Genomic DNA, 19,003 nt, shown 5'->3' with positions numbered 1-19,003 from the left:
AGGCACTTTTCTATTGGCCTTTCAAGGTGCAGAGCTTGATTGATCTCATGTAGATGATGTATGCAAATTGAAAATTAAAACTTGAAGACGTATCTTGTTGGTATGCATCAGGCTTTCCCTATTTCTTTGGATGAAGTTCTTGATCAAAATGAAAATGTTTAAGTACATTATTTTCAACTGTTCTGTATTCGGCAGCCTATTGTATAATCAATTGCTCAAGTTGATTTTTCTCCACCTTTCTGACATGGTAGAGGAGGCAATGTAAATTGGATGTAATTTCTAGCATCTCCTTTTTTTCCTGACGTTTCTGAGGATTATAATTTTTTTTTCCCCCCCTAAATTCAAGGTGGCAGTAGCCACTGGAGCTGTAGATCTGAGTAAGCAATTTATCTCAGGATCATAACGAACAACTTTTTCTTCCCTTCACTATTTTTCCCAGTATTGTGACATCCTCAAGCCACGCTGCTGGCAGTGGCTTTCTAGTTCAAGATAACTTTCAGTCCTTCTGATTGGTTTCACAGAACTTTATGTAGTACCTCTTATAGTGGCACTTTCAGGGTGGATTATTTTGATGGCTTGGAATTTGAGAATGGATGGTAGTTTATTATTCTGAAAGTAATAGATGTTTACCTTTAGAAGTAAAGCTCCCCTTTAAAGTAGGAATTCTTGCCATATGTGGAATGTCTTTGGATCTGGAGTTCTTAACCAGAGCTTTACTGTTATGTCAGTTTCTTACAGGCTGTCCTTAAGTCGCTTTTGACTAGCTTAATTCTATGGGCATCGCTTCAGAGGCTCATCTAGCAAAAGGTGGATTCTACCTGTGCAGGCTTGCAGGCCTGGTAGGATGATATCTGATGTCTTTTCTGCTTATGTATATGTACGTAGTCATGAGTTAGTCTTTGTTCTTACAGTTAGTTTAACGTGCTGTAGTGCCTGAATCATAGATGGTTGTTGGCACCATACAGTATCAACAGGCTACAGCAGATTCCAGGTTAGAGCTGGCTCTTGTCTGATCAGTTCTCAAGAATGAGAGAGTCTTGGCTGTAACAACTATTGGAGGGGACTACCTTTATTATTTTGCTTAAGGGAATCTTATTAGGTCACATTATGTTTCTCTCAGATGAATAATTAGAAGGCTACATTGGAGAATGATGTAGGTAGGGATGACTTTTGGATTCTTTGCTTTTTAAATCTCAAAGCTCTTTCAAACTCTTTGTTGTTTCTATATATCCTTTCCAGGAAGATACAGATTTAGTTTATTTGAGGTGGTGATTTTTTTTGTTTGTTTTGGGGATTTTTTTTTTTTTAGTTCAGTTCTTTTGAAAATGGACATCTCATCAGATCTTAAACTTTCCAGAAGACTAGGAGATGGAATCCTTGCAAATCTTGCACCACATTCCGCGTATAGTAGAAAAAAATAAAATACTTCAGGACTTTCTGCTTGTTGATTATAAAATAAATTCAGATGGCTTTAGCTTCCTGAGTTTATAACTTCTTTATAACTGTATAACTTTTAAAATATTCTTTCTCTCCCTTATATTTGAGTACATTCCATGTCGATACTGATCTTTCTTCTAAACAGCTAATTCCTTCTGAGACACTATGCGGTGTAGAATATTTACAAATATAGCTTCTCATTATAAAATGAGAAACAATTGAGGAATTGTTTGCTCACTCCCATAAACAAAAAGCTAAGAATGACATTTATTTTGCACTAATATACTTCACCTGTGAAGTACTTTGTGGCATTAGTTGTTAAGAAGGCTTGTTTATCAAACCAGGCTGTTGGATTCTCCACTCTTTCTGTATTTGTAGTAAATACAATTTCACATCTTCAATTTCTGACAGTAGTACATATTTTTTTTTTCTCTTTTAGTGGCCTCAAGCAATCTGAAGCAGAATCCTGCTATATAAATATAGCGCGAACACTTGAATTCTATGGAGTGGAATTGCACAGTGGTAGAGTATGTTTACATTGCCCTTTTGACTTGGAACATTTTATTATATGACTGGTTTTTTTAAGATGAACTTATTTTGCAGTGACAATGTTAGCATTTCAACATTAGCTGTACCATGTGTTTATTTTTAACTGAAGAATTTGAGTGATTTCTTCCAAAATTTGAGTAATGTAGAAAGGTCCTAGAATTTCAGCCAAATAAGCTAGAGCCCCTCAATAGAACAAACATTTATTTTTAAGATGTATTGTCTTGATACTGCAATACTTAAGATTCTTAAGTCTTAAGACTTAAGAATTCTAGTAAAGCTTATGATGGTCATAGTGTGGGTGTTCGTTGATAAGAGACTTGTCCTAGTATTTCATTGTTTACTGACACTTAATTGTTTGGTTTTACTACCTGACTGAGAGAGAGAGCCCCAAAACGTGCTTATTTATGTGAGAATTACCGTTTCTACTTTTACGTAATAGCAAAATCTTATGCACAGCCTTAAGCACTGTTCATGTCTGAGCCGCTACCATCATTGGCCAACTTGTGGCGTAGAAACTTACTGTAGTGTAATGCAGCTGATTTCCTAAATAAAGATGACTACTGGTTTTACTAATATTTTTCTGAGATTCTTGTTAATCATGACTGAGAATTTTAATGAAAAAAATTCTGTGCTTCTGTAATGATAAAAGTGATGAAGAGTTCGTTTTCATTCCTCAGCATGTTATGTTCTTCTGTTTGTTTTTTTTTTTTTCTGTATGCTACCACAAATATGTAAGTGTTGCAATTGACCTTTAAGGATTTCTAAAGCATTCCTCTGTAAAGCCACTGCAATCACATTCGTTTTCATAAAATATGTTGCTCAAACACTAGAGACGTTTTTGTAATGGGGGGGAAGTACAAAGGAGACAAATGATTTGAAGTAACAAAAATATGAACTTTATGTGCTCATAATATGTGGTATGAGCATCAGGGGAAGCCACTGTTATGTGACAACTACTAAGATGATTGGATTTTTTTTGCAAATCATGGCGTGTCCTTTGATTCAACTCCAGTGGTTGTGCGTACATAGTCTAGCATATGTGAACAATTTTTTAACTTTCTCTTGTCTTATCTCTGGCAATGGAAAATCCTTCCTAACATCTAGCAAGATGATAGCCCGTACATGGTAAATGGGCATCATGTTAAATCCAGCTTTGTCCAGATTGTATCTGTCCATTGGGTCGTCCTTGTTACCTTTCTGCTATATTGAAGAGTCTTTTATTGTCATACTTGAAATTCCCTGATTGTATTTAATTTGATTGTTCCGTACCTTTTAACTTTTCTTCTAGCCTAGTATTTTGATAGCGCACCCTAACTTCCTGACTTTAACTACAAGGCAAATTATCTGCTCTGTTAATATTCATTGGATGCTTTTTCTGAACGTACTTCGATTTTTCCAACATCTTTCCAGAATTGTAGGCAGCAGAACTACACCTGGTTTGTCAGTAGTGCTCATACCAGTGCTGAGTAGTAAGGATAGTTTAGAGTAGGTTCAAACATTTTGACTAAATGAAATTTCATAAAAGTGTTCTGGCCTGCTCTTTCAGAATGGAAATACTTTTTAGGGATACCTACTTAATGTATTTCTTTATCCGGTGCATTGTTTCAGATTTAATGACGTTATGTTTACAGGATGTCAGGATGCTAGGTGGAGGTCCCTACTCAGACACCACACAGTGTTTTCTATGTCATCTGAATCAAATCGAGTACATGTTTGAATCAAACCCTTTTTGTTTCTGTGCTCTTAAGATGCAGACCCTCTTGCTACTGAGAATGCAATTGGAATTAATATCTTTTGTCGTGGTTGCATTTTTTTTTTTTTTTTGAAGAATGAAAATTTTTCAAGCAGAGTGATTTTGTAGAACTTCAACAGAGCAACTAGCCGATTAGAAACTGCTAGGAAAGAACTAGGAAGATGGAAAAAGTCATGCGGCTGTTCAAATCCACGTTTTGCTGAATTCTAAGTATTGCTTTTTGAACAGTTCTGTTTCTCCCTCCCTTATCTTGAAGCAGGTAGTGGAAGTACAGAGAAAGGTGACAAGAATGATCCAAGTTTTATGGAATGTTGTCTGTATCAGGTGAACAGCCTGGAAAATGGGAGTAAGAAACCAATTTTTTGCTTTGGTAATAAAAGATTCGGGGAGCTTCAGTCCACCTTGTAGAAGACAAAGGTTTAAGCAAAAAGAGTTTTTCCCATAGAGTGTGTAATTGAAATGTGAGGATTACTGTCACAGTATCTTAATGGATGACATAGGTGTGAATGAGTATCAAGAGCAATTAGGCAGATCAGTGAAAGAATGATTCATTAGGCCCCATTAAACGTACAGCTTGAGGATTTCCTGGATCAACAGCTGTAAATTGCTGAAAGCTGAGAAGGGGAATATTAATAGTGGTGTGATTGGGTGACCTGTGTCTGGTGTTTTCTTGTGGGTTTTTAACTACTTCCGAAACATCTGTTACAAATCGTTGTTCTAAGCAGAATGCTATGAGGTGAACCTTTCAGCTAAGATGTTATCATTGATGATGCTCTTGAGAGCATATATGAAAAGTAATAGGACTGGATTATTATCAGAGAGAGCATGTAGGGCATTATGTTCTAGCAGATACTTCGTTTAATTTGCTAAATTGGTTTGTCTGTGCTGCATCAATCCTACAGAAGAAACTCCTCTTACCTTTTGAGCTCATCTGGTAGCCTGCATGGTGACTGTAAATGACACTTCTCTGAAGTTCAGAATAGTCTGATCCAGATGAAGAACTCTTCTCATACTTCTTAAGTCAGTCTTGTTGAAGTTTTCTGTTGGACATTTCAAGTTATCTATGTTGCTAAAACCAATTAAGATTATCAGGTTGATCTGAAATAGGATCAACTCTCTCTGCTCCCTCAGGAATGACAGCTTTCCTACCACTTAGTGCACTGACTCACATCTATGATAAGTGCTGCTGTAGTCTTTGGTTACAATTTTACAGGCCTTACTCATCTTTTCTTTCAAGTTTGTATAGCCAATTTTTAAAAAGATGAATGATTATTTTTTTATTATCCATTGCATCAACTCAAACTGAAGAAGAAATTCTTACCCTATTTATGAATTCTTAGTCGCTGTTGTTCAAAACTGCCAGGCTCTTACCCCAACTCTTTTCCAAAATAATTTGACTTCCGTGACTACTGAACACAATGATTTATGACGATTCTTACATGTTTAGGTCCACTGAGTGCTGACAGTCTGAAGAAAAGTCTCTATTTCTGAAGTCTGTAGTGACGCTCTTAAGAGACTACCACAGTATATCCCATCTTTGACAGGGATGTTTGGCAAGCCTGTTAACATCCTCCACCTGCTTAGCATTCCTCAAGTTTTGCCATTTCAGTGTTTTAACACATGCTAGCAGAGGTTAGGTACAGAACTGGAGCTTTTTGAAAGGCTTTATGTGTGTGGATCCTTATGATTCACCTTTTTCCCTGTTGCTAAGGTAGTCTTAGTCCTCTTAGATTCTGTATGGCGAAGGAACTGAGTGACAACTGGCTTTTATACTAATGATTAAAATAAATGGATGCTCCTGTACAGGTGATTGAGTGGTATACTTTTGGCTAATGTTTCTTGAAGAACAGATGAATGTCTTGTTTCCGTAATCTTCATGTTTTATAGTATTAAGGCAAATATTTTTCAGAAGTCAAGTGTGATCTTCCTTTTAACAAGCAAACATGAAGCTTCCACTAGGGAATTAATCTAATGAACTCTGCAAATGCTTCTGCTTTTCTCTGAGGATAAATCTGAACTGTTAAAATTGTAATATCAAAAAATAAAGTGCTATTAAGAAACTTACGAGATTGAGTTCAATACTTTAAAGATTGTGTAGAGTAGCTTGAATTCTTAATCTCATTTTGACTCTAGATCACTTTCTTATCTGCTCAATAGCTAGTCTGATGTTAGTCTACCTTTCATTTTCTCTCAGAGAGGGGAAGATGGGAAACTTGTAAAATTGATGTTATTGCCATGTCTCCAAAAATCCAGGTAGTATTTGCAATTGAAATTAAATGTGAATCAGTATTTAACTAGCTAGGTTACTAGCATGATCCTATTCTACCTTTATAAATATGTTTATGTCTTTGTCTCGGTAAAGAAACAGATGAAAAAGAAAGCATGTGCATGACTCTTCTTAATTGTGCAGTTTAACAGCACAGATGTTTTGAAAGGGAAATAGATAACTGCACGCTTTACTTTGTGCATCATCTTGGAAACTCCTCATGTGAGACCCTCTTCCCCTGTTGTAAGATTTTGATTTCAGAATTCTTAATTTTAACATAAGAGAATTCAGTATAACAGTGTGCAAGGTTAGTGTTTTGGACAGGAGTAGAGAAGGGGGAAATTAAGTCTGTTCTGGTACAGTTCCTTGAGGAAAATGGAGCAGTTTGGCTTAATTAACCCTCATCTCTCTTTAGCTAATCCTTTTGTTTCTGCTAAATCATGCAAGTTCTGAGCTCTTTATGCTAAAGCTGTCTTCTCTTCATATGATTGACTCTTGAAAGCAGGAGCATGAAGTAAGCATGAACTACTAATAAGCCAGTTTTCTGCCCTGCTTTAGGTTGGCTGTACCATGGCAGGCAGCTGAATCACATGTGTATCAGCTCCTGAAATGCCTCAGTTTGCTTCATAGCATATTAAAATAAAGTGGTGCCAATTCTGGATTACTTCCATAGGCTGGCATAAACTGTGGCAGTCCAGGAGCTTCTTCAGGTGGAGGTGCAAGTACTTCCTCTAGTAGCAGTCTTTGGGAAAGCAGGGCTGCAGGAAGCTGGGGACTGTTAATCACTTCAGCTGATTTTGAGCTACCTTATCAGTATCTTGAGATTAACTGTGTTTGGAGAGCTCCCTACTTAATGATTTTCCTGTATTGAACTCTCAGAAATGGGAGTGTTAATTCTTTAATACTAGCATAACACTGAATACTGACAAGATGAATGTTAGATACTAGATGTTATACTCATCTTCTGTGAACTGCTGTGGTATTTCTTTGGAGGTTTATAAGCCATGTTGCAAATCGGGTTCAGCAGTTGTTCAGTCATATACCTGTATCAAACTTTTTGGGCTTATTGTAGACTTTCCACAGTAGTGTTAGAGCACATGCTACCTGTGCTATTCTTTTGTAATTTACTAATGCCAAGAAATTAGAATTGGACATACCTGGACAGATTGTGTTAGCTGAGCACAGACTACCACCTAGAGGATCAGCTAAGCTACTGAAGGCTTTAAGAGAATCCATTGCCTTTGGTCATCCTTTATAAAATATTCTGAGGCTACTGTTGAGTCAAACCCGATGTTTTAACCAGTGGGTTCCACATACCTACATGTAGATTTATGCACGTGTTCAGCTCTGTTTAGAAACTTGTGTAGTAAAACATTAGTGCATTAGTAAAACATTAGTGCGTATCATAGTGAAATGGAAAGCAGAGAACTGTAACTTTTGCAGCTTCTGTTTGGGTTTAGCTGGAAACCTGACCAATCAACGCCTCCCCACCCCTTTTTGTTCAAATATTTATACAAAAGGAGCATGAATTTCCTCTTGAGTATCTTTGGACAGGGATAAAGGTGTTGCAAATATATGAATGTGTTTTTCCTGTTAAGCATGTTAAGCTAACATAGCATTTTTGTTTTAATTAGCAGTGGATTGTTTTGTGTGTCGAATATTCACGTATGCATATATATTCCTCTAACATTCTCATTTGCAGAATTGTGGTCACTTCCTGTAAAGTCTTTGTTAGTAAGATCTCTTTGGAAATCATAAGGAGTTATTTTCTTTGTCTTTCTAAACAGTTTAGAGTCAGATTTGTGCCCACTCTCCAGAATTCTTTGATGTTTTAATTGACTAATCTTGGGAAGTACTTCAGCTTCTTTCCCATATTAACATAAAATTGGATTTGAAACCTCTTAGTCTGATATGGACCTAAAAAAAATACCTGGTGTAGTAAGATGAACACTGCAACGTTTTTTAACAAATGAGACTTTATATTATGTAGTAGATAGGATCAAAGGAGAAAGATGCATGAGAAGAAAAATCAGAATAAATGACTGAATTTATGGCTCAAATGTTGCATTTTAAGCTTGCCCATGCCATGAGTGTAGAAAACTTGAAAATTAAATTTATCAATAGGTAAATGAGCATGACACAAACTGCGTCTGTATTCTTACAATATTTTTCTTTTGCAGGATCTTCATAATCTAGATCTCATGATAGGGATTGCATCAGGTGGTATTGCTGTGTATAGAAAACTCATCTGTACAAGCTTCTATCCCTGGTAAATTTGTTTGTTAAGAAATGTATTTACTCTTTTAAATCTCATTTCCACCTGTGTTAGCATTTATTTCAAAGATGACTGCTGTGCATTAATTCTGTTCTTTATGGTCTATCACAATGTTCTGTTGCTCTGAGGTAAAAATGAAGGTTGTTGCTTAGGCTTTTAATTCTACAAGACTTTTGAACTGTTTGCGCTGTGTAAAGTCTTGATCAACTTCATTCACTTAGGTGTGAGCATGTGATTAGGAGGACCCTGGTAGTCTTAAGCTGCCGTTACACCCTAAGACATCTCTCTCTTTTCTGTAAATATTACTAGTAACTAAAGCTCAACAGTTAGTGATCTGATCATTATGTCCTGTCATTCAGCAAGAAGATACTTGCTTCTAAAAAAAAAAAAAAAAAAAAAAAAAGTAAAAAGAGTTACTTCTAGATTCAGGTTCACTTGGACTTAGGTTAACAATAATTCATACAAATTTCTAAATTTCATCAAACAAGGTTATATAACATTAACATGTAGATTTTGCAATCTTCAGAGAGGAGAGACATTTACATTGTTATATGATACTGAAAACGTTGGGATGCATAATAATACCTTAGAAAATGATCTCCAGGAATAAGCAGCCTGCACAAGATGCCTGAAGTAAATTAAATTAGTGCAGTTCAAGTAATTTATAATATTTAGTGTATTTGATATTTCTTACAGGAAAATTAGTAAAATAAATTTGAAATTATATGGAGGCTTGATCTTGCCTTAAGATTCCTTGGAATGGATCAGAAAGAATATTTCCTGTTTTTTTTTTTTTTTTTTGGTGATTTCTGTGTGTGTGTGTGTGTGTGTGTTTGAGAAAGAGCTTAAATGTTATGCATAATTTCCTTATATAATTTATAACAGTATTTCCAGTAAGATGATGCAATGTTCCTAACTTCACAGAAAAATGCATTCTAATACACTGTACTTGCTATTGGCTTCTTGACTGTATTAAAAACTGCTTGCTAACAGTATTCCTTAAATACTCAAGTCATTCTATCCTTTCATTATGAACCTAACAAATGTTTGCTATGGGAAAGCAATAAAATAGTTTGAAATAATTTAAATTATAGTTGAAAAGGTACTGCACAGTGTCTTGATTTTTTTTCTCCTTTTTTTCTTTTCAATGAGTTGTCTTTGAACTATATGCTGTATCCATCCTAAATGGATGTCAATAATACTTTCATACAGCATAGTGGCATTTGATATTTTTCCTTCAATAATATATATTAAAAAAAAAGACTTTTATCATTCATCTTTAATTGTGTCCTGAGCTCTGCCCTTTCATCTGTCAGTCTCAATTTCTTTAAACAGCTACAAGTTTTAAAAACTACCAACTGGAGGCACGATTTCTTTCTTCTCCAAGTCTTTTTCTGCCAACTTAGTGACCTGAGATACGAATGGATAATAGTGATACCTGAAAAGCATAGTGATAGTATTTTAGAATCCAGGACTATATGATTTTGAGGGAGGGGAAGCAATACTTCTATAGCACTTAAGACGTGAGAAATTCACAACTTCCTATGGTACCTTTAATCCTGGAGAGCATAGAGGAATGCAAGCACATGCCAAAATGATATGTGCAGAAAAGACTATTCTAACTTATGAAATAAGAAATTGAGGAAAAACTCAGATTTTTTTTTTTTGTTCTAATGTTTCCACTCTAAGATATGAACCAATATTTTCAGTTAATAGCTAAGGTAATTGTTCAAAGCTGTCTTCCTGTCCCTAGAAATATCTTCTCAACTTGAAAGTAGCAAAAAGACATAAACTGAGTACATGGAGGATAACTTTTTGATATTTTATTTCTGACTTCTTGATTAAGTTGATCATCATTCTTCATTTGGGAATGGTGCCCCCTGCTCCCCCCCTGCTGCATGCCTCCCAGGCTATGAGGATGTTACCAGAGCATAGCAGCCAAACAGTTTTTGTAGTGTATGTTCTCAATTCTCTGTAAAGGCATTAAAGTAGGATACGTTTCTGTAATGCCCTCAGTTTTAATGTATGTTGGATTGAAAGTTGTACAGGTGAGGGAACTCCTTAGAGATCAATACATGCCTGAGAAGCTGCCTCCCCTCTCCCCCCCCCCCCCCAAACAACAACAAAAAACAGAATCGAAACTTTTTTATGTTACACCATTTATAATAAGGAGGGTTTTTTTGTACAAACTGAGCAAGCTTCAGCATAGACATGATAGACCTCACGGTGGCAGCAAACACCATCAGAGTACTCTTTCCAAAAGTTTAAGTAAAATATTCTGCATCATTAATAGATGACAACAGTACAGCAACTATGTCATATGGTAGCAGCCAAAGGGGACAAAAATTTCAGGAACAGAGGCAGTGAGAGTGTACGGCTCATACAAAAGGAGGATTTTCAATCAAAGCAATCTATGTAAGGAGCAAGCTGGCTGATCAGTTGGAGGCAATGCAAGTAAAGACAGATTTAAAAAATACCTTTGGATTTACCCTAGAATTTTATATGCTCTGGAAAATTATTCTTGGGGTGATTGACTCTTGTGATAATTTCAGACTTGTTTTGCAAGTAAAACATTACCTTAATGGCAGAACATAGAAGCTTGCTCTACATTTTACATTCCCATCAATTAAGATTGTGTATTAAATGCTGCTCAGTGTATGCAGTTTCTTTGCTTTGGAAACTTTGGCGAAACTGCTAGAGGGATGTGTTCTGCATTACTAGTTGAAATCGAAAAGTAACCTGACCGAGTATTAAGTGGTGTAAATTTGACAGAGTCTTTCATTCTGAATCTTCCTAGGGCAAAGTGTAGACCTACAGCTAAGGAAGTGTTTTTGCTTTAAATCAAAAATAACAGCTGTTAGCAGTAAGTGCTAGGACAGAACTGCCAATTAGCAGGCACCACAGTTATTTATTTCTGATCTATGTGATAAATCTGTTCTGATCCTTGTGAATGATAGGAAAACAGGAGCCAAAATATTTATCATTATTAATGTGCTACAACTATTGAGTGTGTTAGGTGAGCTGCAGATTAGAATAGGAAAAACTGCATTCCATTCAGATTGTTTGGGCTGCAGCATCTTCAAGCACTGTTCAATCTAAATATTTTGATAACTTAAGCTCTTGGATTTTTTTGTGGATATGCAAACATTCACTTAACTAGTAGCCATAACATTGCAAATGAATTTTTCTTAATGTTAAATAAAACGGTCAGATTAGCAAGTGTTGTCACTGAATTAAATAGGTTAAGCTGTACTTTAAGAGGAAATAATGGAATTGAGATGGGGGCTATTCTTCAGAGGAGAGTCAAAATAAAGATGCTAAGGTCCTAATTTGACATGAAGTGATTATGTGGCCATGCAGTGAATCATGTTAGAAAACTGAGGGGTTTGGGGATTTGTTGTTGTTGTTTTAAGTGTTGACTACCTTTTTGCTGTTGGGTAGGGTGGATTTTTTTCTTTTTTTGGGAGCTTTGTCTGCCAGATTAGTTTACTGTGTTTTTGTTTCTGCTGTTAGGGTAAGAACAGTGGCAACCACTGTGTAAGCTGGCTGTGCCTCCAAAAACGTACTGGTTAAAGTGTAATCTAAGTAAAGAAATGCGGTGGGAAAGAACCAGTAGTGCAAAACTTGAAAGCAATACTAGTCCAGGCAGAGTAGCACTAGGATTAAGAAAGGATAGACGTAAATGAATTCCATCTCAGTAAATGCAACTGAAAGTTTATATGCACTATCAGGAAGTTTGGAATCCAGAACTTTTAGATAAGCAGTAGAGATCTCTGCCATTTGGAGTAGCAAGTCAAATGGTGCAAGTACTTCAAGGGTGGCCTAGTCAGGAAAGGAAGGTATAATTTAAGCTTTCTAGTAACTTGCAAAGCTATTTGCCTGATGGCAGGAGAAGGTTGTGAATGAAATTCATAAGCTTTCTGTGGTTCCGTATTTGACAGAGAAAGGCATTTGGAATGCTTTTTCAGAAATGGGCACACTCAATTTTCTAGCCCTTTCGTGTGGGAGGGGGAATTATTCATTCTCTTATCTATCTTGTTCATAAAATGCGAACTTGCTCCCCTGTATGAAAGAGGGCATTGCTCTGTGATAGAAGTGCATCTTTCTTGTAAGAAGTAGGGATGAATGATATGCCAGTGTCCTACTTGCTGAGAGCGATGCAAAAACGGTGGTAAGAACCAAGAGGATCTTCCATGTATTTTATCTGTGGTGAGATCTGAGGTGCTGGGACATTCTCAGTTGAAGCAAGTGTTCTGAGACTTTTTAGCAACAACCTTCAAAAAACCTTTCATTGTGTGCAGATGGTGTTTTTTCAGTATGGCTTGATCAGACTTTACATAGCTTTCCCAAGGCATGCATATGATTGCAGAACATTCCTTAGCTGATTCTTTTTCTGAAACGTGTAAGCTCTTAATTATTGAAATGTTTGAATTATTGAAGTATTTTATGTACCCTTGAAAATTAAATAGTAGACAAAACTTTAGTTTTGCTGTAGGGAGGTGCCTGAGCACCTCCCATCAGAAATTTTGGTCCAAGTGTGTTTAATTTTGCAAAACCGATAAGCAAATAATTGAAAAGTGGTTAAGCACCAATTCCACCCCTAATCCTTACTTTAGAAAAATCATTTATACCATGTGTATCTAGAAAAGGTACTCAGTTTTGTATAAAAATACCATGTAAACTATGTAGCAATGTTAATAATTGAAGTAAAAAATATATTAACACTCATTCTTATGACTTTTGTCCTTCTACAAATATATTACTTAATATTTGTTTAGTTAAGAGAACATCATATTTTTCACGTTCTGAAGGCTACTATGTTATGGGAAATTTTAGTTATTGTATGACCAACTTCTGTGATGTCATTAGGGTCTTAAATTTTGGGTTTTTTTTAGTCCCAGTTGTATGATTCTTCAGTCATACAAACTTGGAATATTTCATGTTTGTATAGCTAGTAAAGGATGTCTAAGTTTTTGCTGCGAATATGGATTTGGTGGGTGAGAATTACTATGTGATGAACTACTTAAAGTCTAAATGAGGAAGAAAGTTTAATTTTCAAAACACCTTTCCTTCTTATCTAAAATTTTTGCTTTGTATGTTCCTTGATGTCTATTTGCCACTCAACGCACAAGAGATGGCAGAATAGTCAACAGTTACAACCTTTTAGGCTGATTGTACTCAGTATTGTTTTTCATTGTTTTTCCCCTCTCTGTCTGATTGTATAGTATTTTGTTGTCTCTTTCTTTCTTTTAGGGTGAACATATTAAAAATTTCCTTTAAAAGGAAAAAGTTTTTTATACAACAACGGCAAAAACATGTAAGTAGTTGTTTTACTTTGTTTTCATCAAGTGCTCATGTTCAAATTTTTGGCCTATGATAAAAGGAACCCTAGGAGAATTGCTGGCCTTAAAGATCAAGAAGGCCAAAGACAGGTCCTACCGGTGCTCTGTTGTGTTATCTTGGCTTTGCTATTGTGGTGGTTTTATGCTCACTCTGTTTCCCCTTTCCTTTCCTTTGCGTTATGGAATCCTTTCACCGTCAGTCTGTTGAACTTATCTTTCCCATTCAGGTTTCTTTTGCTTTGCAGATCTAGAGGATAGGCAGATCTTTTCATCCCTTCTCCAGGATTCAGTAATCTGACGTTTTTCCCTTTGCCTGCCGGCATCTGCTGCCCTTTTCTTTGATGCGATGTCTGCGTGTTAGCTGCCCTGTAGAGTGCTTCAGTGCCGTGAATCTGCGAAGTGGCTGCTGGGCCTATCTAGGAGGATTTTGTGAGGTTGCATCTGCTTGTGGGGCTCAGAGTTCTGGAAGAAAGGAAGGTCACTGGAGAAAAGCAGAGAGGAGGCTAGAAAGGGGGGGGCAGTGTGTCTCCAGCAGTGTGTAGTATGGGCCACTTGCAAAGGTGGTAAAATACCTGAAGATAGTTGAGGCAACTGATGTAAAATTCCTTTTTGTTACTCAGAGTCCTCTTCATAATTCTATGTGCTTTTTGCAGAACAGTAATAATAGTAGGCTATTTTATGGGAAAAAATAGGGAATAGTCGTGACACAAGAGAACATCTTTAGCCACAGTTCAGAACTCTGTTGAATAACAGATTGCCAGAGATGTGTGTGTGGCGGTTTTTCTTTTTCTTTTTTTTTTCGTTTTTTTGTGTATTTTGTTTTGTTTTTTGTTTTTTAACCTAAAGGATAGGATTTTTTCCCCTCCCTCATCTTTTCAGTTGGGTGGTTATTTTGAAAGTTTGAGGCAGGACTGTGTGGGGTATGTACACATTCCTTGTTTTCAGGGATACTATGTAAACAAAATAGTAGATGAAGATACTGTTAGTGTTCAGTCACAAATAAGGTCCACAAATTAAGCTATTTTCTCTTTTGAGAGAGAGTATCAAAAACTATCAGAGATGAGTCTGAAATTTTTTGCACACTGTACTTTTCTATTCCTGAATATATTGCTTATATGTAAACTTATCTTACTCTGTTCAGATGTATTTCACTGTATGAAGAAATGAGTGGCTGGCAAATGGTTTATTTTACTAGCTTGTGCGTGTAATTGGTCACACAATATTGTCTCTTTCTACATTCGAGGATTAAAAAAATCAGTGATAAGTAGTCTTATTAAATTCTAAATATCTTTGTTCATATATACAAGTATTGGCATGCTTATGAACGGCAACTTCAAAGAGTCTATGAGAATAAAAACAGGAACAGAATTCTGTCAGAGAATGATTAGTAACAGTGGATAATAAAATAAATGAGTATACTTAAAGTTTTTTTGAAATACAAAGGAATGAAATATCAATATATAACTACCTCTGTATTTAAGATCTCTTGAAACATTTGTATTCATTGCTTAAAGACTTTATTGCTGTCAACAATTAACTTTCTGGAGAGATGACACACCTTTGAAAAGGGCAGGATTCTTAGTTTGTTCAGTTAAACTTTTGTTAAATGAGAACATTTCAAATTCCTTTTTCTTTTATTAAACTAACCTCCTCTTAAGCTGTTATACTCTTTTATTTCATAGCTTAATAAGATCACGGTATTGCACACACCATGCTTAAAGAACCACAGAACTATAGGAAAAATAAGGCCAGCAGCCTGACCTTTTTACTGTTTCTCTGTAGATAAGAAAAAGCAGACCAGGTGTACTCTTAAATCTCTAGGTGTATTCCTCCTCGTTAGTTATCCCCCTTTGCTTGAAATCTAGGGCAGCAAATCTGCATGCTTGCAGTGTTTTCATGGTTTTGCTTTGAGCAGCCTGCTGTTGCCATGCAGTGGCAGTGAGGGGACGGCTGAACTACTCTGGGCTTTCTTCAGAACTGTGGGCTGTTTAAGTGGTGTTTGAGGGCAGATCACTGAGGTCATGTCAGCCTTTGGGTTTATCAGACTTTTACTGGGAGCGCAGAAGAAAATAGGTCAGTGAGACTGCAAATGAGGAAGGTAGAAGAACGTGGGGGAAGCAGAACAAACAGCAAGGATTCATAGGTAAGATTTTATTAAAGATAGCAGCAGTGCTATAATTCAAGGCTTTGTCATGATATGTAGATTTCTTTTCATTATCAAAGGCTGAGAATGTGCTGTTCTCTGGGACATGCTGTGTTTTGTGGGTTTAATCTACTGACCTTCTCTTATTCTTCATCATTCTTTCTTTGTGCCACTGTTCTGGAGAGTCAACTTACCTGGCCATCCCTCATCACCCCACTGCTCACCTTCTGTGTTACCCACTGCCTGCCCCAGTCTACCCGATTGGCATATTGAATAGGGAGTGTGTAAGGTTTGTGTTTACTCTTCTACTCAGCTCCTCTACCGAAGAGCTACGCAGGGGCTGGGAGACAGACAGATAACCAGTTAACGTCTAATGTTCTGAAAGCTCCTGACACCTAGGCTGAAGGAAAGGTGTAAGATTTAAGGTAGAAGTAGGAGCTGTGCTGGCTCACAAGCAATGTTTTAAAGCTTCTGAAAGTGGAACTTGATATTTGTTGTGCTTATGTAATGTTTACAAACACCTATTGCTTTTCCACATAATAAAATACAATATTTGCTAGGCTGTAAACACTTTCAAATTCTCCATGAATGGAATAGGCATGCCTATGATCTCAGCTTCTTTCCTGATGTTGAACATGAGCTTAAATAGCAAGACACTCACTTTAGCCACTTGTTAGATTTGATTCCTTTGCCTCAGTGGCCACAAATATCTCTAATTATCATTTTTTGATAATTATTAAAAGTCAGTACTTTCGGAACTTGATCTGAAAAGGGTAGTAGACACTAGATCTTTGGATCTCACTGGAATTCTCTTCAACTTTAAAACTGTGCGTAGATGTAACGGTCTGAATTGCAAGGTGGCCTGTTAGTGAGCAAAAAGATTTTGTGAACAAAATCTTTTGTTAATTTAAATTGACTAAACTTTTCTGAAACTTCTGAAAATATTTATCCTAGTGTAAGTCGTATTTAAAATTGTAGCACACTTAGAAGCTTTTAAGAAGGTTCTATGACAACAGTTGCAAAGAATGCACTTGTGCCTTTGAAAGCAAAGTTCATTACTATATTCGTACCTAACTTCAAAAAGGAAATATTAGGTAAACTTAATTCCTTATATTTACGCTATGGAATTTCAGTATAATTGAGATGTTCAGATAAATTAATTCTTACAGTTACAGATAGAGTTAAAAGACCAGTATTCCAACGGGACGAAAGTATTTAAATGTTTCCTATAATTTGTATTCTAGAGAAGTGTAAAACACTTTGAGTAGTATTCAGCCCTCAGAGTACCTTAGAAGTGTCATTTGTTATTAAATCTTTACATGCTTTATGCTCTTATGTATTGCGAAAAATCCTAAGTTAAAATTTCACAATGCCTGTGTACTTTCTTTTACTCGCTCTCTAATTAAAAGTAGCTGGAGTTAATTGCCAAAGACAAGTATGGTTCCAGTATGATTGAGACTCAAGTAATGAATTCTACTTCTTAAAAAAAGATTTTTGTTACATCTTTTAATAGACACAAGGAAATTGTGCCTGGGAGATTGTAATCAGTTCAACACTTTGCAATGTCTGTATAAAATCAAGAGGCAAATCCTTTTTATCTCTTTTGTAATTTTCTTTGGCTTTCAAAAATAGTGAATCTATTGCTAAAGCCATTAAACTAGTTATAAAATGATTTGCAGAATCTGGCATTGATCTCTGATATGTGGCATCTGCAAAATGTTGCATAGAAAGAAAAAGATACAAGGAAAATAAAATGATTTTTTTTTTCCAACCAAAATGATCTGTATTTATTTCCAAGGAGGGTGTTACTATGAACAACCGAAAGGACAGTGCAACTAGAAATCATGGTGAGATTAAGTGGGACCTCTGTATGATAAAGAGTTTTATTAGATCTTTCTGGGCCCTTTAAAAAGGCATTGCAACCCAAATCATGACTTTCTCCAAAGTATGAGCTGAAAAGAGAGTTTTACTGACGTGGTTGCTTGCCTAGTTAGAGGTCAAGACGTGAAATTCCAGTCATAATTCAGACAACTGAAAAAGCCAAGTGATGACATCACAAACTTTTTTCACTCAAGTGCTGAGCTTCAATAGCAGTTAACTTAAGTCTCACATCATCTTCCTATATCACCTGTACTTTTCTGGTCCTTGCATTACTTTTCTTTGTGCTTTGTTTACTTTAATGAGATTCTGGATTGGCTGGCCAAAACTGTCTTCTGCAAAACTCTTTTTTGAGGTCAATGGGACCTAAAAATAGCACAACAAGCACTACGCTTGGCCATGGAATAAAAATGGGTGATATGACTGTGTTATGCCTGTGTTTCATTGGTGCTTTAACACTGAGGCTGTAAGTTGAATGTGTACCAAGACACAAAAGCAGGATTAGATTTAGACTGGAGTTGCTGCCACTTCTTTTTATCATGGTTAATTTACTTTCTTTTCCCTAAAATGGATCACTGTTAGCATCTTATATTCTAAAAGACTATTAAGCAGGTATTTTTTGCATACTATGGCTCTTGGAAGGGAGGAAACAAAATTTACATTAAAGCCACATATGGAATATTTGAATTTAGTGATTTGGGGGGCGAGGGGACAGAAATGATCCTTTATGTGTTGCACCATTAATAAAAAGGCTTAAAAGATTTTTGTTTGTCATTGGAGGTCAAGAACTGACTGGAAATCTGAGACCATGTTTAGCTGTTTAAATGTTGTGCTTGTTTATTCAAAACTTTTTACATGCTGGAATTAACTATTTTCATTAAAGTAACATTGAAAGGAGCAGGAACGGATACATTTATTTTTTTGGCTTTACTTGAACTTAAAATATGCATTTTGGAATTCACAATTTCATATAGTCACATGACAGTGAAAGAAATATTTTGACCATCTCTGTTGTTTGCTTAAAATCTACTATATGCTTTTTCCTAAATGCAGTTGGGCTGTTTATGGCTAAATGTAATGTTATTATTTACACAATGGCTTTATCGACTTGTTTGTTCCATTCGATCTGCTTGTATACATTGAAACATAATATTTCTTACTGTTACAGAATGAATCCAGAGAGCATATTGTTGCCTTCAACATGTTAAATTACAGAGCATGCAAAAATCTGTGGAAGTCTTGTGTAGAACATCACACATTTTTTCAGGCAAAGAAGTCGCTACCTCATGAAAAAAAGATATTGTCACACTATTGGACCCTGGGTTCTAGAAACCCAGCAAAGTAAGTATTGTGTGTGAAA

The 19,003-nt window shown here is 36.0% G+C and overlaps 1 protein-coding gene across 10 annotated transcripts in view; it reads left to right on the top strand.

Moving 5' to 3' along the window:
• PTPN3 (protein tyrosine phosphatase non-receptor type 3) overlaps positions 1 to 19,003 on the top strand; it is a 137,616-nt gene that overhangs the window by 58,957 nt on the left and 59,656 nt on the right. For all 10 annotated transcript variants that reach the window (XM_068936208.1, XM_068936207.1, XM_068936204.1 and 7 more), the window contains 4 exons: positions 1,877 to 1,964; positions 8,186 to 8,274; positions 13,534 to 13,597; positions 18,812 to 18,984. In XM_068936208.1, the coding sequence (XP_068792309.1) occupies positions 1,877 to 1,964; positions 8,186 to 8,274; positions 13,534 to 13,597; positions 18,812 to 18,984 (414 nt within the window). The remainder of the gene's footprint in view (positions 1 to 1,876; positions 1,965 to 8,185; positions 8,275 to 13,533; positions 13,598 to 18,811; positions 18,985 to 19,003) is intronic.

This window comes from Struthio camelus, chromosome 2 (genome assembly GCF_040807025.1).
Source record: "Struthio camelus isolate bStrCam1 chromosome 2, bStrCam1.hap1, whole genome shotgun sequence".
In the NCBI taxonomy this organism is placed as follows: domain Eukaryota; kingdom Metazoa; phylum Chordata; class Aves; order Struthioniformes; family Struthionidae; genus Struthio; species Struthio camelus.
Note: the sequence above shows the minus strand (reverse complement) of the source record. Positions and strands in the feature narration are given on the sequence as shown.